This window comes from Ambystoma mexicanum, chromosome 10 (assembly GCF_040938575.1).
Source record: "Ambystoma mexicanum isolate Mex_15411 chromosome 10, UKY_AmexF1_1, whole genome shotgun sequence".
Taxonomy (NCBI): Eukaryota; Metazoa; Chordata; class Amphibia; order Caudata; family Ambystomatidae; genus Ambystoma; species Ambystoma mexicanum.
Window position 1 is genome coordinate 729,644,156 of NC_090932.1, and position 24,362 is coordinate 729,668,517.

The window sequence follows — 24,362 nt, forward strand, 5'->3', positions numbered from 1 at the left end:
CACACCCCGGTAGCCCAAGGGGTACCATCATGATTTTGAGGGTTCTAAACCTCTTAAGGTACTGGGAAGGGGTCTTCCCAAATCTAGCTATTCATGCTAGCTTCACACACTCATAATCCTGTTTATCCTCCTCCCCCAACTCCATTACAGCATCACTTGCAACAGGGGGAAGCCTAGAGAAAAGCCAAGGAATAAACTGATTCCCTAAAATACCTTGAATCCCATGATTGTACTCAAACATTGCTAACCAATCCAAAACATCAAGTTTAGTCTCATACATACCAATCATTTCCTTTGGCATACAGGGTCACTTAGGGCTTGAAGACCTAGAAGACTCTGGGAGAGAAGCATTTTCTACAGACAATTTCTTCATTTCTAGTTCATGGTTCAGCTCCATTTCTCTGAGCCTTAACTCTTGATGTTTCATGGCAGTTTGTGCATCAATACATTTCACTTCTAATTCAAGTCTCATTTTCTTAAGTACAATAAACTCAGGAGTAGGTGTAGGACCTGTGGGGTCCCTGTGGACAGAGATTGTGGTTGCTGAGCAGGCAAGGGAGTAGTAGGAACTCTTAACAAAGGGTTATCAACTTCTTCTTCAACACTCTCAGAATCAGAAACATAAGTATCCACATTTGCTGGAGGGTAGGCCCTTCTGACCCACTCTCCAGACTTTGTTTTCCCAATAATTTAGCAACCAGTTCAGATTTATTTCCTTTACCAGAGAGACTCCTCTCCCTACACATGGTTCTCAGAACCTCAGCAGTGTAGTTTGAGATACCCTCTACAGTGTAGCTTTTCATATTTGACATGATTTCTTTGTTAATAGAATTTGTGGTGTTTAGCCGTGTGGTTAGTTGACCCAAAGCAATTGCAGCACTCCAAGTGTAATCACTCTACTTTCAAATCCTCACCGCTGTACACCAGTGTTAGGCAGAATCCTGTGCAGTGCCCTTAGGGACCACTACACACAATTAAGACTACAAGTGGAAATACAAGTTCACCTTTGGTACAAGCCTGCACTACTATGTTAGAGTGGTAGCAGTAGCGGAGCAGCCAGGCTTATCTCAAGAGTATATGAGCTTTAGCAGAGATTACACAAAGGACCACAATTACTGTGACTCAAGCAAACACTGACTTAACGTTTCAGGTAAAAAAATATAAGTACATTTATTTTTAAACCATCTGTTATAAAACACTTCACTTCTATAACTTCGAAACCACACGTAAAATACACTACACACAACCAATTTCACTTGTGCCAGTAAATTCAAGGTAAGTACATTAGGATTTGACAGACCGGTGTTGCAATACTAACGCGTACCCGTGGATAGAAAGGCTCACGAATTTAAAACTCACTTTGTACTTAAGAATTTCAAACAAGGGAAAAGCGAATAAAAATCAAAGGCAATACTTTTTCAAGGCAAGGAGTCTCGAGGACTTGTTCAAAGATTCAGATTAAAATCAATAGCCATGCGCCAGTGTCAATGGAGCAGATGCTCAGTTGCTGAGGATCACATGGTGAACAGTTTGAGATTCCAGATGCCAAGAGTTTGTAAGATTGTCAAATGGAAGGAAAAGTTATAAGAATGAGGGAAGAAAGAACAAATCTTCGTGGAGGAAAAGGGTTCACCCCGATTCCGGCTGGTCAGACGGAGAGAATGGCCAAGTGTGCACAGTACCTTATTCCGTTGGAGAAAAGCTGGTGCCACCGCAGTTGTTCCTGGTAGTTCCTGCAGACTCACGGTTCCTGCGGCTTCAGTCGTGGGAACAAGAAAGAGGACATCTGGAGCGATCTGTCCTACCCAGGGATGAGGCCAGGAGCAGCGAAAAAGAACAATGATAAATAAAAGGTGCGCTCCTTTAAATCAGGAGAGGGCTCTTCTGATGGCTATTTGGACCACTACAGCACAGCAGTGATTTCGACCCAGGAGAGGATTCTCTGACTGAAGAAAAGACGGGCTGGTTGATCCCACCAGGGTCAAGGGAACAAGACTCCGGACTGGATCTTCTCTTGTCGTTGAAGGGTAGATAGCTTAGGACTGCAGCAGGGCTTCACCGGGACTCGGGGTTGCAGCAGCTGTCCTCTTCTCTGCTTCTCTTCGGTTCCTTGCAGTTCCAGTGGCGACTCGGACTTCTAGCCCAAGAGTCCTGCCTTTTATGCCAAAATCCCCCATTACACAGCCTGGCTGTCAAACACTCAGCAGGGGGGTTGTCCAGCCCAGACAATCACCTCAGCCAATCAACACAAAGTGTGACCTGGGTCTCCAAGGAGACCCTGTGCAAGGGGTGACTACATCCCTCCCTCACATTCAGCCCACCTAGACACCCAGACGCCAAAGGAGGGCTTCTGGTCAGAAGCCCACCAAAGGTCGGCGAACAAAGGAGGCAAACCTGGTTTGCCGCGCATAGAAAGACCCAAGCAGGATGTTAACAAAAAGAAATGGTGATTAAACCCAACCGGAGCCGAAATAAAAAGTATTTGGGCTAGCGGGTTTAAAGTTCGAGGCTACTAACATAGCCTAAAACAATACCACGTCATGTAATATAATCGCGGTAGGAAAATTAGGGTATATACCACTGCCACCAGCCAAGTCTTAATGTTAAGGGAGCGAAACAATGCTCCAGGAGGTACAGATAAAAAGGGCTAAGAATTAACCCTTTCCAATACTAGATGTAAGATGTGGTGTACTGGATCTGTGGTTAAATGACTATGTAAAGTTAATGGTAACTTTACCCTTTTCTGGGGGACAGTCGTCAGCCCCAGAAATGGAGTTCATGGGAAGTCTAAAAGACAACCCTGTGTCACTGCACTGAAGGTGGTGTGTAACACACAACAGAGTGGGACTACTGAAGTGGTGTACTTCAGAGTCCACAATCACAACAACAGATGAAATACACATGGCAAAGCACAGGTAAGAGTGGGGGAAAAGCTCACACTCTTACCAAGTGGAAAAAATAAACTCCAGAAACCCAGCAAAGCTGCTGGGGGACTCACTAGGTAAGGGAAATTAGCCATAGAATGAGGATTCTCCCTAACACTAGCCGATAGGACCATGAGGGTTTTCGCACCTACTGCCATGGCAGAACCTGTCCCAGTCTCCTGAGGAGTACCGCAGGGTTCTTGCATTTCCACTACACAATATAATATCTTCAGTAAGCGACTATTTGACCATCTAGATTGCCTGTGTGTCACCTACACTAACTACCCGGATGACACTCAAATCCTCATCCCCATTACAGGCTCCTATGACATAGACACCAAACTCCTTAACAAAATATACTTAAATATTCAGGCATGGATGGCCATCCACAGCCTCTGCTTGAATGACGACAAGATGGAGCTACTCCTTATAGGATCACAGACCCGCCTTGTTAGGGAGAATTCTCTGAAAAGGCTAATTTCCCAAACCTAGTGAGTCCTCCAGCAGCTTTTCTGGATTTTTGGGGTTTATTTTTTTCTCATTCTAAGAATGAGACTCTTTTCTTCCCACTCTTAGACATGATTTGGTGTTCCTTTGACTTTGTATGTGTTTTATGGGCTATGGGGTCCTTTACCCCATAGGGCTTCATGTGTTTTTGGTATATGGGTTACACAGCACCCTACGTGCCGTAACCCAGGGGTGTCGTAGCGACCCCCAAACATAGACTCCATACCCTGGGACTGACCACTGTCTCCCAGGGCATGTAAAGTCACCATTGGCTTTACTAGTCTCAAATTGTGACCAGAACCAGTACAAACCATCCTATTGTGGACGTACTAGTCGGGCAATTCGATTGCCCCGGGGTCTGTTGTTGAGGGGGCACTGTCCAGTCCCCCCCGACCGAGTTTTGGCTGGTGGCAGTGGATACTACTTTTTATATTCGACCGCAAATATATTCCTATGGGATTTTCCCATTGTTCGAGGCTACCACTTTTTAAAATAGCCTCGAACATACCGCCGGTTTAGTAAATTAATATAAATTCACCGGTTGGTATTTTTTGCTGAAACTTGGTTCCAAAATGGCGTTTGTGTTCGCTTCTGTGACTCCAACCCAAGTCGAGCCCTTTGTTCCACTTTTTGGCGGGCTTCTCCACAGAATCCTCCAAAAGTGGTGCCACGGGTGTGGGAGGGGGTTTAGGCACCCTGGACTGAGTTGCCTCGGCAACTCAAGTCGCACTCTTGTGTGATTGGCCCAAGTGGTGAGCCCCCCGGCTCACCACTTAGCATGTTTGAGTGACAGCTAGGCTGAATGAATGAATGGGGGTTTTCTGCATAAAAGCAGGGCTTTGGGGACTGGAACTTCAGAAGTCACCACAGGACCTAAAGAATCTGAGGAGGGAGAAGCCGAGCCGACCTGCAACGACGACACCACCGGTGGAGCCCTGCTCAACCGTCTCACCACTTTTGCCGACGACAGAGGAGATCTCCAGTCCGGAGAGTCTTCTTCCTTTGACTGGTGGGGATAACCAGTTTGCCCGTCTTTTCGCCTTCCTGGACCATCTCATGGCCGCCTTGCCCGTGCCAAGCACCCCGGCAACCGGAATACCACGGTTTACCACTACCGCGAAGAAAAGGGTGGTACCTTGGAACCGGGAAACTCCACGGCTGGTTTCTTCCCTGGCAGCACAACGACCTTCAGCTTTCCTCCACGTCGAGACCTCCTCTTCCTCTGGACGAAACACCGACTTGCACCCGCTGCCAGGAACAACTGCCCCTGCTGGAGCGTTCTTCCCACTTTCAGGTACTGTGTCCCGCCTGGCTTCCCTTGCGACAGATCGTTCGGGGTGACAGTAAATCCTCGACTTTCTAACCTGGGTTAGCCTGGGACCTGTTAACTAACTTTTCCTGACTTGATCTCAACCTTTTTGCGAACTATTTAGAAAGACTCTTTTGGCATAACCCCACTGTGTGATCCTGGACACATTTCGCTTGCTCTCCCTAAGAGTGGGCCTGGCATTTGAACTTCCTTGCTCTCCAGTAGACCTTGCCTAACCTGCCTCACTGTGGTTCTTTGAAAAGTATTGAAATTTGTGTGCTTTCATAACTGTGCCTTTTTCCCTCCCTTTTTAATAACTTATTAGAGTGCCATTTTATGTTAAGCGCTCACCTCTGTCTGGAAATAAGTGGTGTTTCTCATTAAGACTTGTCTAAAATAATGACTGTGTGTTGAAGTTATTTACCTCTCTTTGTGCTAGTGTAATTTACAAGTGTGTCTTTAAATAAATAATTATATACTTTTACACCAACGCTCTGGTCAGTGTTTGCTTGTACTACTGTATCTCTGTACCTATTGTGTATACTCTATATACTGCCTAACTCATCTTGAGAGAAGTCTGACTGCTCAGCCACAGCTACCAGGTGAATCTGGGTGGTACAGACTGCTACCAATTGGGTTTACTGCCAACCACCTGTAGTCCTAAATCTTTTGCAGTGGTCCCTAAGGGAACTGCACAGGTTTCTGCCCAACACGCCTTAATAAGCTAGACAACCTATTCAAAACTTTGAATATTGATGGAACATTTTCAAAGTCTCGATGGAAGTCAAAACACTTGGCATTTATCTTGACTCTCCCCTCTCTCTTACTAAGCAAGTTAATGCGACAGCCTCAACAACAGCCTACACGTCCAAATTGATCAATGCCTGCAGATCATTTTTATCCACCGACAGCTGCATTACCTTGGCGAGAGCACTTATCTTGTCAAAACTGGACTATTGCAATGCCTTATACCTAGGTACTAATAAACGTAATGTGAAAAAATGACACGTGCTTCAAAACAATTCAACATCCGAAAGCTAACCATATGTCCTCAGCAAGACACAATGCCCATTGGCTCCCACTGCAGGACAGAATCGCCTCAAAACGCTAGTCATCGCTCACAAATGCCTATCAAACTCTGCTCCAAAATACCTAGTAGACATATTTACTGGAAATCAATCTAATAGGCCTACTCGGTCTTTTCACACACACTACTTAAATATTGCTAGATTTAAGATACAAAAAGCAGGGGGCAACAGCTCCCCAGTACTAGCTGCTAAACTCTGGAACTCCCTGCCCACAGCCATTAGAGCGGAACCTTCCTTTTGGATCTTTAGGAAAAAAGTAAAAACCTGGCTCTTTGCACAGGACCGATAAGGTTCCCCTGATTCACATCTGTAATTGTTTCCTCACAAAATGCCCGTCTATGTACAAATACACGTTTGATGTCATGTTTTCCATTTTTGTCTCTACTCGTTTGTAACCAGATTGATTGTAACTACGCTGTATTCCTAAGTAATGCACACGGATACCTTTGGGTTAGGTGCCCTATATAAATAAATAGACAAATTGTGCAGGTTATGAGCTACGATTATTTGGGGGTATGATTAATGGCCAATTTTGCTTCGAGCGACCAGGTGAAGCAGGCAGGATTAAAGTTGACCACGTGCAGTGGGGCTGTATTTAGATTCATACAGGCCCATGGGGCGGGTCCAGTCAGCGTTATTTTACAGATTTACATGAGCCCGGTTCGGCAGGCTGCCCTTCATGGGGCCGAACTCTGGGGCACATGTAATTTAGGCATGCTCCAGGTTGCGGAGCAGACATTTATTTAATTAGTCCTAGGGCAGCCCGCCAATGCGCCCAATGTCCCGGTTTTATGGGAATTGGGTTCACAGAGCATTGGCTTTGTTTGTCGAACGAGGCCGACATTTCTACAGGCTAGATTACGATCAAATGGTTACTACAGAAATGCTGTTAGGGATGTTCTAACCCATCCGGGAGGTCCTGATTTACCCTGGTTTCTGGCCATAAGAAAGGAGCTGACTGCTATGGGGATGGAGGGCTACTGGTTGCAGCCCGATTCAATCCCAGTAAATGTCTAAGTGCTATTTAAAAAGGTTAATGCAGATAGGTCGGAGAGAGAATCTCAAGCGAAACTTGTGTGCTCAGCCAGTTTAGTCCCCTACCTTTATAGAAAAGCTGCTCCTGGCTTCGAATGTTATCTAGATAGAATGCAGGCAAAATTAATGAAGGTTCTATATATGAGGTTGTGCCTTGGTATCTTACCTTTAGCCAGCTTAAAGCACAACGGGAACCCAAGCAATCCTGCAGTTTGTCCCTTCTGCCCTAATGAAGAAGAAAGTAGTGTGCACTTTATTTTGTTTTGTCCAGCCTACGCTTATATCAGGAGGAAAGGTTTGATTCCGCTTTCCAGAAGAGGATGGTTTCCACTTGATCTACTTGATCTTGGCAGCCCGCACTCGTATATGCAAGTCTTCCTTCAATTTCCACTATTTTGATCGCGTCTGAGTGCGGTCAGCCAATTTCATCCCTCATGGCATAAATGTGCTGGAGCGATTGCCCGCACAGTGGACGGGTGCAGTGGGCATGCCTGCAGCGCACCAAAGGCGTGCTTAAGGCAAGTCCGTCTGTGCACGGCCAGGCCATGTGATATGCTTTCTATGCAGAATATGCAGCCATCTACTCCAATAACCTGTTGGCTCTATACACACAATGAACCGACAGCTCAGGCTCCCCTGGCCGCCTGTTGGCATCAGGGGTTCAAAGTTTCCCTATTCAGGGAACCCCATGAACGTATTAGCCACCATTCACATTTGCTTAACGGAAATCTGATTAATGTCAGATCTGCCGGAGCTCACCAACATGACATTTATTCCCTTTTGGAAGACTGATTTTTATGTGCATAACTGAAACATGGTTTAGTTCAGCTTCTGGCCCAGATATTGTTCAGATGATGCCTATCCAATATTATATTTTACTTGACAGACCCGCCCCTAAAACAGGGGGGGGACTGGCATACATTTTTCCAGACCATGCGGAGGTGTTCCTCTATTCCTATGGCTTATAAATTGCCATGTGAACTATTACTAGTCAGACTTCAGTCTTCCCTGAGTGCCTCATTTCACGTTCTTATAGTTTATAGACCACAGCTTGTGTTACAAATCAATTTCTTTTTTTAAATTTTTTTTTTATTTATTTATAAAGTTTACACATAGATAATCAATCAAACAATCAGAACAATAAATACTCAGCAAAAATACACAGAATAACAGAATATTATATATACATAACTTGTAATAAATCAGTAAATACTCAGAAAGTCATCCCACATCTTTCCGTACAACCTCAACTTCCCTTGCCTCTTGTAAACCACCCTTTCCATGGATGCAAGGGCAGACATCCCCTCAACCCAATCATCAAGAGAAGGCGCATTCCGCGACTTCCAGCCCCTGAGGACCAACTTTTTGCCCAGACAAGCTCCACGGAGTAAAAACTTTTTCCGTGACACAGAGAGATCATCCAGCAATTCTCCACCTCCCAAAATCATTGTCATAAAATCCAATTCAACATCCAAATTCAAAACACGCAGACAGGCACCACAAACATCCTGCCAAAATCCCTGTACACGCACACATTCCCACAACAGATGTTCCAGACTTCCCTGTCCATTCCCACAACACCAGCATTCATCCGAGTCCATCAGCCCCCTCTTAAACATTCGTTCCGGGCTCCAAAACACTCTATTGAGGATCTTTATCTGTCTTGACCGTTCCACCAGATCAATTGCACAGAGTTTAACATTCGCACACATATCCAGCCACATCTCAGGCGAAATCTCACACCCCAACCTCCTTCCCCATTCATCTCTCAAATCAGAATTTTCCTTATAAGCAGACACAATACAATTATATATCCTGCTAGCAATGGAACAACCACCTGGCTCCCTCTCCATAAGATAGAGATTCACCATTGAACTTCCTAGCTCCGCCACATCACCAATACATCTTTTCAATTTCCTGAAGTCTTCAGTTCTGAAATTATCAATGTGAAACTTTGCTCGTAACTCACGTTCCCCAATCCACCCTCCATCCACCAGAACATCATCAATCCAGAGCACCCTGCCTAGAAACCAATCCGGCCAGAATAAAGACCTTCCCCCGATAGCAATCAATGGGTTCAACCAAATGGATGAGTGAATGGTCCTTGAAGCAACCGAGCCCAACAATTCATGAACCTGTCTCCACGTCTCTCTCAGAAAAACCGTCAAAGGCGATTTATTACATGACTTGTTTGTCGCCGTGAGAATTGCCCTTGGAGGGAGCGGACCCAACATACTTGCCTCTGCAATTACCCATTTATCAGGCAAATCCATCAAAAAAGGCACAATAAAATGACTTGAAAAGGCTAAATGATATGCCCTGAAGTTCGGTACTCCCAGACCCCCTTTTACTACTGGCAACTGAAGTTTCCACAATTTAAGCCTAGGCGGCTTATTATCCCACAGGAATGACTGCAACAAACCATCAATTTTTTTCCAGTAATGTTGACCAATTTTCATCGGAAGCATACCTAGAACATAATTAATCTTTGGAGCTGCATTCATTTTGATAGCGTTCGCTATGAAGCAAAGACCACCTCAAGATGCTCATTTTCAAATCAGTACATACCTCATTCATGTTTACCACAACCATCTCATCCACCAGTGGGGTTAGCCATATACCCAGGTATTTCAGTTTCTTTTCACACCATTGAAACCCAATCCCAGTAATCAAGTTCTTGTCACAATATCCTGAAATTGGCAACACCTCAGATTTAGACAAGTTAACCTTAAATCCAGCCACCACATGAAATCTATCCAAAACATTCAGCAAGGCCGGAAGGGACACTGTTAAATTCCGTAACAACAAAAGTAGGTCATCCGCATAAAACCACAACTTTTGGTCAGCACCATGAAAACTCAGACCCTGTATCCCCACGTCACTCCTTAAGGCAATCGCCAATGGTTCCATGGCCAAAACAAATATCAGGGGGGATAAAGGACATCCCTGTCTCGTACCCCTCCGTAGCACAAAAGAATCTGACAATTGCCCATTAGTTCTGACAGCGGCAGTCGGACAAGCATAAAGCAAGACGATCCATGAAATAAACTCCTCTCCCAAATTCATAGCATGCAATACTGAAAAAAGACAGTTCCAATCAACACAATCAAACGCTTTCTCCGCGTCCAAGGAAAGCACCGCAACATCATCATCCATATCCTGTGCATGTGTCATCAACAACAATAAGTTCCTAATATTGCTAGATGTCCTCCGGCCATGAACAAAGCCCGACTGATTAGTGTGCACTAACTTCACAAGAAGATTCTGCAAACGAAGGGCCAATAGTTTTGCAAGGATCTTATTATCAGTATTAATCAAACTGATCGGACGGTAATTCGAAGTCAAACAACCATCTTTACCCTTTTTTAGAAAAAACGATATAATGGCATGACTAGTAGAAGCAGGAAGCAAACCTCCCACCCTGGATTCTATGAAAATATCCCGCATAAATTCTACCACTGAATCAGGGAAGATTTTATAAAATTCAGCAGGCAGACCATCCGGACCCGGAGACTTGCCCGAGTTCAACTTCCCAATCGCAGTTTTCAATTCATCCACAGTCAAAGCCTCACTCAGCATTGCATTCTCCAAATCATTCACTCTAGGTATCTCCAATCCATTAAAAAAGGAATCATTCAATCCATTGACATCCAACTCACTTTGATAGAGTTTCATATAGTACTCCTTAAAAGTCTCATTAATCAATTTCGGGTCACAAGTCACCTGACCATTCTCTCTTTTGATAGAAGTGATAGATCTTTCTGATTGCTGTTGTCTTAATTTATAGGCAAGCCAGCGATCGCACTTTTCACCATAATCAAAATAAGAACATTTCAATCTAAACAAATCCTTTTCAGACCTTGCTTTGAAAGTCTCATTCAGCTCCCTCTGCAGTTCCCTAAGTTTTCTCCTTTTCTCCAGATTAACTGAGTCATTTATCAAATCCTTTGAAAGCTGCTTAATATTTTGTTCCAAATCCAAACTTTTCCTCTCTATACATTTCCTCTTGCTACTGGACAAACTCAGGATCAATCCCCGCATCGTACATTTAAATGCCTCCCAGACTGTCCCAACACCAATTCCTTCTGTCCTATTTTCCACAACAAATTGATCAGCCTCAGACCTGATTTTATCTACTATCTTCTCATCCTGAAGAATTGAGGTGTTCATTTTCCAACAAAAAGATCTGGAAGTATCAAACTGCAAACCCATATTCATAAACACAGGTGCATGGTCAGTGACAGCAATACAGCCAATCTCACAGCTTACCAGATTCAAGGTTGCTGATCCAGCCGTGAGAAACATATCTATATGAGAATGTGAATCATGAGAGCTAGAATAAAACGTGTATTCTCTCAAATCAGCATGAAGCAATCTCCAACAGTCTTCTAAGGCAAATTCAGAAATAAGTGAGCTAAAAGAACAAAATGTCGGATCCCTCCTGCAAACAGAACTGGATCCACTCCGATCTTTGACAGTATCAATAACCAAATTAAAATCTCCCCCCAGAATAACATTCCGGCAAGCAAAATCCTGCAGCATTTGAGCAACTTTTCCAAAGAATGAACCATCATCCACTGAGGGAGCGTAAACATTGCAAAGAATAATCTGAATTCCCTGAACTTCCACCAAAAGTGCAATGACCCTACCTTCCTTATCAGAGCTAGAGTTTAAGACCTTAATCGGGGAATTCTTCCGAATCAGAATAGCAACCCCTCTACTCCTGGACGAATAGCACGAGACAAAAAATTCCCCAATCCATCCTTTGCGTAACATATTAACTTCATCCAGCAATAAATGGGTCTCCTGAAGGAAATAAACATCACTGCGCATATCCTTCAAACAATTAAAAATCGTTTGACTTTTGAGCGGATTGTTTAAACCATTTATATTCCACGAGGAAACAGACAACTGGTCACCCCTCCCAGACGGCATTGCAAGGGAAAGGAAAAAACAACAAAAAACCAAATCAAAAATACTGTACTTATAAATACCAAAAACCCTCCCCCACCCCCACCTGCAGAAGTATGAATCCAACGTCAACAAGAACTAACAAACCCCAAGTCACCCCCGATTCCCTTCCCAATCATATATAGACTTCCCAAACCAGAAAACACCAAAGTTTAAAAGAGCCCATGTAGACTACAAGGAGCCCTCCAGCAAAATACAACCTAAATCACAATTAAAAGCATCCCAATCACTGAAGGTGAAAAGGATCGCAAACAATAACTATATCTAAAACTGAATAAATACACCCGTCAGAGCATCTATCTAATTATCACTAACCCGAGAGAAGAGAAATGCCTACCCCCTCTAAAACAAAAAGAAAGACAAAGAAGAGGAAAAAAAGGTGAAAACAGCAACATAGTAAAATAGTAAAGCAAAAAACAGTTCTTTATGATTTTGCACCACTGGTGGAAGATTTATCTTTGAAATATCCAAAACTGTTTCTTTTGGGCGATTTTAATTTGCATCCAAATATTCCTACAGATCTTTTGGGCAAAAATGTTGTGGCTCTTTCAGCTGATTGTTCTTTTTCTTTGAGGAACCACCTTCCAACCCACAATGGAGGGAATATGCTTGATTTTATTTTCTAAGACTTTAGTGACTTAACTATGTTTAAACCCTTTCCTGTTTCCTGGTCTGATCATTATTTGCTTCCTTTTTCTATCTCTGTTAAGACCTATGGCTGGGGTCCCAGTATGTCATCACAGACTCCTCATTTTTGGGTAAGTATTTGCCCAACGTCTATCAGCGATTTGCTGATTTATCTGACCCAAGAAGGAGTAGTGAGTACAAACAAAGATCCTTTTACTGCCCTGGTTGAAGCCATGAATGATACTGCAGATCCCCTGGCCCCTATGAGATCATCTCGCGGTTGTTCTAAGCCCTTTGCCCCCTGGTTCTCGGGAGCACTAAGGTTACTAAAAAAAGACTGCCGTCAAGCTGAACATAAATGGCACATTGATTTTGCTCCTTACGCTAAAAAGATGTATACATATGTCCTTACAAAACACCAGGTGGCTATAAAAAATGCCAAATCATGTAATTATGCCACCGAATTTTGACAGCAACATGCTCGGCTAAAGAACTCTTTCAAGTTGCAAAGGAACGTTCCGCTTCCGTGCGACCTTTAGCTAAGGCTTTACACACGCAAGTCCATTGCCATCGGATTGTTCCTTTTTCAGGGATAAAATTAGCAACATTCGACAAATGATTGGGCCTAATATGTCTGATCCTGTTAACCCCTGTATTCTAGTTTCTGATACTGAAATGATTCGGACCAGTGCTTTTCGGTTTAACAGAATTACGGACACTATGGTTTCAACTTTGTTATTGAAACCTAGGTCCGCCTCTCCCATTGATCTGATCCCTCTCTGGATCATTCAATCCATTTTGACAGTATTGATCCCAGGACCCTTGAAGCATGCAGTTATTTCTCCACTGCTAAAGAAGGCACATCTTGACCCTGCGGTGGTAGAACAAAATGTATCAACCTATTTCTCTACTTCTGGCCCTTATGAAGCTGATGGAGGCTATTGTGAATCCACAGTTCTCTGATTTTCTGGAATCAAACTGTCTCCTCTACCTGTTTCAATCGGGATTTCAGCCGTGCGTCGGAACTGAGTCTGTTATGGTCGCAATTATGGATGAAATTGTTTTGCTTCAAGATGTTGACCTCTCCGCAGCTTTCAATACTGTTGACCATGGGATTTTGCTGCAGAGTCTGGAGAAGGCCAGAGTGGCAGGTGTTCAGCTTCACTGGTTTGCTTCTTTTTTTGGCAGACCGCCTTCAGACAGTCTCTCCCTCCCCCTTTCATGTCCCCCCTGCAGTAGTTAACTGTGGAGTTCCCCAGGGGTCGACTCTGTCCCTCCTTTCATTTAATTTATGCATGCGACCACTAGCAGACTAGGTCACAGATCATGGTGTACATTTCTACTCTTATGCCGACGATACGCAGATCCTTTTTTGCCCAAATGCTCCTGCTTCTGGCCCTCCTTCTAGACTGAAGGACTGCCTTTCCTCGGTTGGTAAATGGATGGCGAAGAACTGGCTCAAGCTCAACAGAGATAATATAGAGGTCCTCTTGGTCGGCTTGACCCTGCTTTGCATCAGTTCTCACCTATCCTCTATTTAGCGCCTAGATGCATTCTGGACTTAGTTTGGGCTGTACAAATACAATGACCATGCAACAAGAACATACAGGTTTGTGTGTGGTGCTGGGTGTGTTGGTAGGTTTGGCTTCGTACACTATGTGGACCATTCCCATAAAATGTTAATTTCATTATTTATATTTTGATTGAATCATGTTTGCATGCTTTTATTTCCTGAAAAGAATGGCTGTGTGTGTATGAGATGTGTTCACCATATCGGGGTGTGTTTATGTGTACGCCTCAGTAGTGTGTGTTTTTTTGGTCACGGCTTGCCTACCATGCATCGTTCTGTGCTGGTTCCTTAGCAATGTGACGAGGCACACTTGTGCAAGTGATCTGTTGCTGGCCACTTGCAGGTAAGAGCGTGTGCAGTCCTGTTTGGCTCGAATAGGTGTTGCACTTGCGGTCATATATTATGGCAGTGGTTCAGGTCTGTTTGACATTCCAAAGATTGTCGTTCTCTGAGTTGTTTTGCATCCTGCAACATTAGCTCATGCGGTGTCTTCCTCATGGGTCAAGTCCTAAAACAGAAAGTGGGGGGACTCATTACCATACCATTTGAATGTGGTCTTACCAGAAATAAGCATATCAAGGTGCGCTCTGAAAAAAGTCGGGAGACTTCTGAAAAAAGTGGGGGATTCCGTCCACCCACGTGTACCCTCGACTTGAGCCCTGGTCTTTCTTCCTTGTGCTTTTGTTATCCCAGTGTTTCAAAGGAGGTCAACATATCCCAGCATGCAAGGGTACGGCAGGACTTCACGACCTACTGACAGTCCATAGAAACACATCCAGGTTTTTTTGGGTGCGTTCTGCATGCCCCGGATAAGTCTGTGCTTTTTCTGAGCTGTACTGGGCGAGCTAGATTTGTGTTTTCATGGGCACATGCAGACCGGTTGTGTTGATTGTGTTTGTTGTCATTCTTCAGGGTAAACGTGTGACATGCTCTTCACTGTAGGTTTGCACGTCACATAAATGTTGACATGTGGTTGGGTGTTCCATTGGGTAATGCTCAGTCTGTAGTCCTTAAAGTATCTTTGTCCCTATCCTTATCGTCCCATGCTCGTACTACTCTAACTAGTCACATGTGCATCCCTCCATCTCCACAACTCTGAACCAGCCCGCTCATGGCAGATCCCATGGTAAGAACTTGTAGTTGCCTTCTCACATGCCATTCATACCATGTACGTATCCATTCTGGCACGCGTAAATGTGAAACCTTGCTCTAATGGCATGACACTTTTCCGATTGCAAAGCTTCATAGGCTTCAAAGCCCCGTTATGCCAACCTTTCATAGACTTGGGTGACTCTGCCGCTTGTGACATCACAAAGCAAACATGGCTGCCGGCGTTCCTTGCAGATGGCTGTTCATAGCGATCTCATCCCTCCAAAGGAGTACTCATAAATGATGCCATTCACAAGTATTGCAATGGCATGCTTGTTTGCACTTCTTGTTGGTGTGGTTACTCCTGTCAGTTGTTAATTGGACATGTGTGTTACTAGCATGTCATGTGTCATTCTTATTATCCCAATGTGTGCTGCATAGACAGGTTGGCTTGCCTGGCAGGGTGTGGGCTGTGTGATACTTGTCCGTCTGTGTTGTCTTCTCGTGGATACTCATAGATTCTGCTCTCTAGGTCCTTCCATGTTATGGGGCCAGTAGCAGTTAGTTACTGCTTTTTGCATGCTAGGTTGGCTAACAGACCCTGGCACTGTATGTGGTTTAACTGCTGCATGCAATTAATTTGTTCGCTCCAGTGCAGCAATTATTTGACCGCATGCCAGCATTTCAACCACTGTTGGTGGTAATCATGATGGATATACCAGGGGATTTCATATTTGCCTGAAGATTTGTTCCCACTTGGTGGCAAATTTAACCACTGGTTGTCTTCGGAGGACTCCTTCCACCACCTTGGCGCTGGCTTTTAATGTCAGCAACAAGATTTTATCAACCACTTTGGGGCAACAAGATTTTATCAACCACTTTGGGCGGTGTTACTCTCCGACATGTGGTAATATATTTTCTTTGACTTTTTTTCTGTAATGTGGTTTTCACCTTTCAGGCAAGGCAGGCACTTCTCCTGCAGACACATGGTGGATTGCTAGGCGGAAAACTTTCTTTAATATGACCCCATATTTTTCTTGGATGGGAATTGATGCTGGTAATGTATTTTCCACTGGCGATAATTGTACCACCAGAAGCAAATTAATGGTAAACTGCTGCAGCCCATTTTTCAGCCTTGTGATATTTGCCCCTTCTGTAATTGGCATAATTAACCACTTAACCCTTGAAGTAGCACTGCCACACTTTCAAATATTAGACCCTTTTTCTGGCTACCAAAGCCTTCTTTGGCACTAGCCAAGCCAACCCAGCAAACCCTTACCGCAAACATTTTGGTGGGAGATGCTATCATTACCAATGCTCATCTCTCCCACTTTCCCTCTACCTTGTTCGAATCTACCCCTGGAGATTAGACAATTGAACTAGCATCCTAACTAGGGCTTGGGCAAAAGGTTTTTATTTTTCACGACAAATTAACGTTTGTTGCAAAGCATTATTTAAGAAAATGTTTACATTTGGTTAATACAAACTATATTTAACAAAGTGATTCCTTTTGGCCTGAAAAATCTTTCTTAGATATTTAACAAGTGTATGTTTTGTAGATGTTATATTATATATAAATATATATTGTATATTTGTATATTTTATAGTTTTGATGAACAAACAATTGTTTGGTTCTTTGTTTTAACGGAAGTTTTGTTTGTTTTAGGTATGATGTGAAACCATTCAAGGTGTGTTTTATTTAAGTAAAACATGGCAAACTGAACATACCTTCCTCCTGTTATTAATATATGATAACTTATCACCATATAGGAAAATCATCATCAACATATTAGTTCAGCCAGATTCACAGTTATGTTGTAAAAAACATTCGGTGAGGCCAGTAATGTTAAACATTTTTGCTTTTTTTCCTTTGGAATCATACACTGACTTTCCTAAAGACGCTAGAGCAGAATTGGTAGGTTTTTTGTATACAAAAAAATGCTTTGACAAGGTGAAAGTGTAAGCCAAATGGGGGTGATATGCAATACCGAGCTGAATTAAATCTGAATGAAAAACGCCAATTTTGACTTTTCACTAATTAAATTTACCACCATAATCCTGACTCTCTCCTGCCCCTGCGTCCCTGCCAGGGCCATTTTCCTCACCTTTATGTTCATGGGGTGGGAGTCAAAGACCCACAGCTAGTCCACATGGTTTCTTAGAAGCTGTACTTACTCACCTTGTGATAGCGATGGCTGAGCAGTAAAGGTAAACACTTAATTGGGGAATAAATGGCTTCAGGATACAGCAGACCACATTAGAGCATTTAATGCATTAGTGTCCACGGTAATATTCTGTGAAGGTAAGCAAAGAATCTGCAGGTTACAGGTGGGTTTCGTTAGAAAAAGTGTTAAGAGGTCAGAGTCACAGCCATGGCTGCTGGGCTCACAGCCAATGGTTGAATCAATCAGGACTTTGGAGTACTATGTTAGGCAGCCCCTACTGGGCACTTTAGGATCTGTGACCGCACAAAAAGGTGTTAGTCTCCCATTGGAATGAAAGGAAGGGACAGACCAACTTCTTACTGGCAGAAGAGGATACTGGTTCTGATGTTGCAGTATCCACAATGTTACCTAAAGCCCCAAATTTAAAGGTAGGGCCTCAGACCTGAATTATTCGGATGTCTCATGAGATGTTTCCAGGCGCTAGCATTCAATGATTGTGGTCCACTTGCAGGGTCTTGTCCATGCTACAATATATAGTGCCGCAAATAAATAAATAAAAAACCTGAAATATTGCTTTGATAACTTAGTTATCAGCACATAAACTAATTGAATTGAGAAATGGTGGAGCAGGATGTGAATTGATTCACTAGTATAAAGGATATCAACATGAAATGACAAAAGGGAGTTGCACATTGATAAAGCTATGTTTCTTTAGACACTAAAATAGAATGATACCGAGTTAGAGTTAGAAAAATATGTACTCACTTGCAGGGTAAATCCGCAGCCGGAAGGAACTAATCCGGTGCCGAATCCCTTGTAGATGCTGTTTATGAAGGAGCAGGCATTGCCCTGGGCATCCACCACCGTAAGGTAAACCGTGTCACTGCCAGTTTGTAGAGGGCTCCCATGACCATATTCATTGTTTGCTCTAAAATGTTAATAGAGAAATGCTTCTTAATAGAAATGAAGATGACACGTAGTAGCTTGATCATACTTGATCTTAGCTGCCTGATAATTTTAAATACATGTCAATATGAAAACATGTTGCATAGTTCATAAGTCTGGCCCTGCTGTAGTGCACTAAATGTAAAATCGGTATTTTCCCTCTTACATGGTGAATGACCACTGCCACCATGCTAGGAGTCAAGACACTGCACACCAAACCCCGCCCCCCTCGTACGAGCTAGAGGGGACGGTATGTGAAGGCATCCTGCTTGTCATATATCACAGGAGTGGCTACTCTGCCACTGAGAAGGCAGACCCGAGCTCCTAAGGAAAAGCAATATGGCGGTCATAAGTGGGATCAAGTACCACCTGGACTGGCACCTGTAGAAAAAAACTGATAGCGTAACACATCACGTGGCCTGTAATATGCAAATTAGTTCATGCTTGCAGATGAACAAACCACTTGATTCCGGTAGACTTGTAATCCCAGGCGAAGATCTGCATTCCCCTTGTAAATAATAAACACTAGAGCATGCCCAATAAAACCTGTTTCATCTATACAGTACATTCACAGCTAAACACGTGTATAAATCAATCTGTAATAACACTGTGCCCCCAATCACTCACGTGGGCAGGTCGTGCAGGCATAGGTATCTAGAACGCTCAACACGATGCCGTCTAGAGTTGCCATCCACATTAATTCACCTCCATTTCTCACAAGCGTGGCTCAGGAAGAGCTACTGAGACTTCAGTGATTGAAGAAGGCCACATTGGAGCCTGCATTTGTGAATACACCCAGCAACCAGGGTTGGACTGGCTTATAGGGAACTTTGGAGATTTCCCGGTAGGCCTCTGCACCCTGGGCCTCTTTTGTGTGGTATACTATTTTATTTCCAAATGTTCTCACATGAAAAGGGTTGGGCTTGCTGAAAATTTGTAATATGGGGCCACTTTGAAAATAATTTCCAGTGCCTCTTTTAGTTCCCAGTTCACCCCCGACAACAACCCAAGCTGTGCACAGCAGCAGTCTACCACAGTTTCTCCAATGATATATGATATGATGTTTTATTTATATTGCGCCCATACCAAGTTTTTCAGAGCACGACGAGGCAAGGGAAGGGGGAAGAGGGGAGGACAAAACAACGATCTTACTAGGCCCAGTGACATTGAGAACGTGCAAGTGCAGGGGAAAGTGCAAGGGGCAGTGGAGGAATGGAAAGTGCTGAACACAAGATCAAACAACAATAGGTAGTGCGGCCAGCAGGTGGCAAGTTCAAGAATAAGCCGCAGACAACGGATGTCTAATAAGTGCAGAAGGGGACTGTAGGGTTGCAGATACAGACCCAAGTGCAAGGGTTGCCAAGAGGCATTGCAGGTATGCAGCTGAGGGGGCAGGCATCTGGGCCCAAATCAAATTGTTAATTTGCATTTTTAAGTAACTTTTGGTCTCACCCTAAGTTACTAGGGGAATCCAGACGTGGACCCCTTGCTCACTATTCTTAGAGAGGCACAGATCCACCCTACTGATGAGGTCCAACCAGACCGAACCACGTGTCTGGGGTTTCTGTTGGTACTCTTGTTCAGAGGAGAATTGCCTAGCATTTCGGTGCTGGACTGCCCCAGGGCAGGCCAAAGACTGATATGTTTGGGATATTTCTTCTCTGTGAAAGATAGTGAGCTAAAGACTCTGGGTAAGTCTCTCGTAACCAGGACTAATGTCTGGCAGAGGGACTCACAGGACCCCCTTGTTAATTTGCATTTTTAAGTAACTTTTGGTCTCACCCTAAGTTACTAGGGGAATCCAGACGTGGACCTCTTGCTCACTATTCTTAGAGAGGTACAGATCCACCCTACTGATGAGGTTCAACCAGACCGAAACACGTGTCTGGGGTTTCTATTGGTACTCTTGTTCAGAGGAGAATTGCCTAGCATTTCGGTGCTGGACTGCCCCAGGGCAGGCCAAAGACTGATATGTTTGGGATATTTCTTCTCTGTGAAAGATAGTGAACTAAAGACTCTGGGTAAGTCTCTCGTAACCAGGACTAATGTCTGGCAGAGGGACTCCCAGGACCCCCTTGTTAATGTGCATTTTTAAGTAACTTTTGGTCTCACCCTAAGTTACTAGGGGAATCCAGACGTGGACCCCTTGCTCACTATTCTTAGAGAGACACATGTCCACCCTACTGCTGAGGTCCAACCAGACCGAAACACGTGTCTGGGGTTTCTGTTGGTACTCTTGTTCAGAGGAGAATTGCCTAGCATTTCGGTGCTGGACTGCCCCAGGGCAGGCCAAAGAGTGATATGTTTGGGATATTTCTTCTCTGTGAAAGATAGTGAGCTAAAGACTCTGGGTAAGTCTCTCGTAACCAGGACTAATGTCTGGCAGAGGGACTCCCAGGACCCCCTTGTTAATTTCCAAATTCAGAGGGTAGCCAGGTGCCCAATGCTGAAGCAGACAGAGATCAGCAGGGGAGAGGAAGAGCAAATGCAGAACATCTAACAACAATAACAAAATGGGGGCCCAGTAACTACGTGTCCGCCTGCTTACTTGGTTTCCAGGGAAGGGTGCATGCCCTTCACATAACTTTCCTGGTCTCCAAGGAGAAAGTGATTAGAGTAACAAGTTCCAGCTGGGGAAAATACCATACCCACTCTGTCTTGGGTGGCCGTGGCAGGAGGACACTCATCCTTACCCATATGCCTTCTTTATGTAGGGCCACCTGTGGGCAAAACGGGAACACCCAGAAAATGTCCATGCCATCCACTCTGTCACTTGCTGTAGCACTAACTACTCTGGGTGTCTCGAGGCTACCATTTGGGAATCTATCCTGATGAATGGAGCAACGGAAACACTAGAATAGAGCCCACAGTGTGTGGAAATAGTTTCTACCAACTATAGTCAGGTGCGGCATTACTTTCTCATCAGAAGGGAGCTTGCAGACAGAAACCAGGGTGATGCCTATTCCAAGGGTCCAGGGCAGGTGCAGAACAGATTTGCATGGCACTTCCACTAGATGAGGCATCAAGGAAGCGCCTATGCAGCATGAGGAGCATTGATGAGGCTGCTAGTCATGTGACTATGCCATGCCACTCAGTTGGTCTGCCCACCACCTGTTTCTCGTGCCTTCCAGGAAGCTTCTTTTCCTTTGCAGGTGGTGCCATGGTGCAAGGGGATCTTGGTCATGTGAGCCAAGCCCCACCCATGAACTTGCCTTGATCTTTCCTTTCCTTTCTTAACTCTTAGATCAAGGGTGTCTCTCGACCAGGTTGTCCAAAGTGAAGGGCAGATGAAGAAAAGGGCAATTTCTGTTGGGACGTGTTCGGACTGGGAGCAACCAGGACGATAACACCTGCTCTTCTATCATTGGGTATCCTCCCTCAAATCTCTTCCCCTCTGTCCATCCCTACCATCACCACTCATCGTCAAGCACACCACTCACCAACAACATCATGGACACTGCATCGTGTTACCATAGAGCCCATCAGCAATCCATCATTCACAACTGCAAGAAAGCTGATGCTTGCCAATGTCTGCTCAGCATCAGCAATCAGCCATGTGGAAAACACTGCCGACTTCATCACCACACGTGACGTGGACACCATTTTCATTACTGAGACTGGAGGACTTCCACCACCACACACATCCTAGATGTGCTCATCCCCAATGGCTACATAATTGTACAACAGACCGTCCAGACAAGATCGGCAGAGGCCTCGCCATCATTCACAATTTCATCATGGCCATGCACCAAACTGCATGTCTCCACCATTGGCTCTTTTGAAAAGCTTGCCTGCCACTTCCCACTCTCTCTAATGGACACAGTCACTTTTCACCTGATTTACAGACCACCCAACCAAACACTTTGTTCATTGAAGATTTCATGGACCTGGTCAGCACCATGTCCCTCAAGCATGCCAACAACATCTTCCTCGGTGATGTCAACATACCTGGCAAACCAGCAACTATGTCAATGAAAGAAGATCTTCACTGACTTCTCAACACTCTAAAACACGAAAGACCCAGCTCACAGTAAATGTAACATCCTCAACCTCATCATCAACGCTCTGTCCACCCTCCATTACAGCTCTCCAAATCCTGCTCGATTGGTCGCATCATCTGGCAATCTCCTTTGCCAGTAGTCACACCACACCAGTGTATTAGGGGTCCTCTAAAGGCATGTAATCAATGATTTACCAGTAGTAGTTCAAGAAGGAGCGTACACCAGGCAAGAAATAACACAGTTTTTTTTTACAGCTGGGCAAGCACAAATCAAACAGCACAGTGGAACAGAACTGGTTGCTGGGAGCTGACAAACTGGCTAAAAGCTAACAATACTTTTATACTGCTAATACAATGTGTATACAGTTAGAAATAGTTGCACTTCAAACTTCACGTCTTCACGGTTGTCACAAAGCTGACTGGTTAGAATACGTCATGCCCCTATAGCTAAACATTTGTTAGTTGGACATGATTGGAGTGAAACAGATCTGCTCTCTCCTGGTTTGTCTCCCGTCTGTGTGGCACCACATTGCCTCCCGCTCCACCCCGCAAACTATTCGCAATTAGTAATAGCATAATTATGCTGACCTCCGGATCTTTATTCGTTTGACATTGGTCAGCCAAAGAAAAGAGGGAACATGAGACACCCTGAACTAGTCGGAAGAGTGGCAATCACAGGGCACCTGCCCAATGAGAAATCTCACAAACACCATTCTGGACACACTGTGTACTCGTTGCTTTTTGGGGACACTAAAACCTACCATTTGTTGCTCTCGCTTAGAGGTCGCTGGCACTGTATTAGAACAAGTCACCCAGTATGACTACTTAGGAGTAGGGTTCACAGATACAGGCTCATGGACAGCTCAGACAACTAGGTCACATTCCATTCTTGAAAGAAATGGTAGTGGCCTTAAGACATTCTTCATTTCCCATGGAGAGGGATCAGTGATTGATATTTACTCCATCCAGACTGTACAAGCTGTACTCTATGGAGCAGAGATTTGGGGTCACACTAAGAGCTCTAACTTAGAATCAGCAGAGAACACATTTCTGAAAAAGTTACTCAAACTGCCGTACAGCTTTCCGAATGCTCTGCTCCATATGGAATGCAGCCTTAACCCCAGTATCGACCAGTTGGCATGGAAACAGGTTTTTTATTGACTTAGGGCCTCATTACACAGAAGGCGGTAAACCATGGTGCTATTAGCACCATGGTTGCCGCCGGTACCATACCGGCACCACCACCATGGAGAAAAGGGGAATTACCACCCCATTCCAAGGTTGGCGGGGTGGTAATTCCCCCTTTCTTCATGGCCCTTCCCCATTCCCATTTTTGCCCCATAGGGAATAATGGGAATGGGGAAGGCGCTAATTACGGTACCGCAAGCACCAAGATCCCTTTGCGGGACCCAACTTTAACGGCTGGTCTACACCAGGCGTTAAGGTCGGGTCCCGCAAAGGGACCTCGTAGTAAGGCGGTAAGGGTTAACGGTCACCGGTACCCTTACCGGTGACCCTTAACCCTTACCACCTTCCATGTAATGAGGCCCTTAGACTTTGGGGGTCTCCCGGGCTTGTCATGTACAAAGCAGCATACAAAGATCTGATGAACTACCTTCTGGACGTTCACTTCAATGGTGGACACATGTTAGGCAGCATCTCAAACTGGCCGGCATGGCAGAACTATGTCATAATCTGGATATTCTATGCAGTGGTGCCAAAGGAGACATCAAGCAGTTTGTCAAAAGTGATACCCAAGAATGTCTCATTGCTGCATGTCTGAACCTAAAAGTAGGGCTAGCGTACCTCTCTACAAAACCGGTCTTGGGGGAGAGAGATAGCTGGACTTGGTTTCACCAGCCCAAGCCTGTACCCTCTTTGTGGAGTTTAGAACTGGTACACTGCAGGCTGCATCTTTCACGAGTGACTGGAGGCGTAGCAATACAGAAACCTGTCCACAATTTGGTATAGAAATTGAATCTGTTGTTAATTTTTTGCTCTTCTGCGAGTGCTACTGTGAGTTGAGGAAGATGTGTTACCCCTGTTCAGAAGAGCAAATGTGCAATCCACGCAAGAAGCGAATAACCTTTGTAAATCTACGTCTGTACTGAACGATATATATTTCATAGTTA

The 24,362-nt window shown here is 44.4% G+C and overlaps 1 protein-coding gene across 4 annotated transcripts in view; it reads right to left on the reverse strand.

Moving 5' to 3' along the window:
* Positions 1–24,362, reverse strand: part of LOC138491689 (glutathione hydrolase-like YwrD proenzyme) — an 846,074-nt gene that overhangs the window by 66,830 nt on the left and 754,882 nt on the right. For all 4 annotated transcript variants that reach the window (XM_069618367.1, XM_069618368.1, XM_069618365.1 and 1 more), the window contains one exon: positions 18,051–18,213. In XM_069618367.1, coding sequence (XP_069474468.1) covers positions 18,051–18,213 — 163 coding nt within the window. The remainder of the gene's footprint in view (positions 1–18,050; positions 18,214–24,362) is intronic.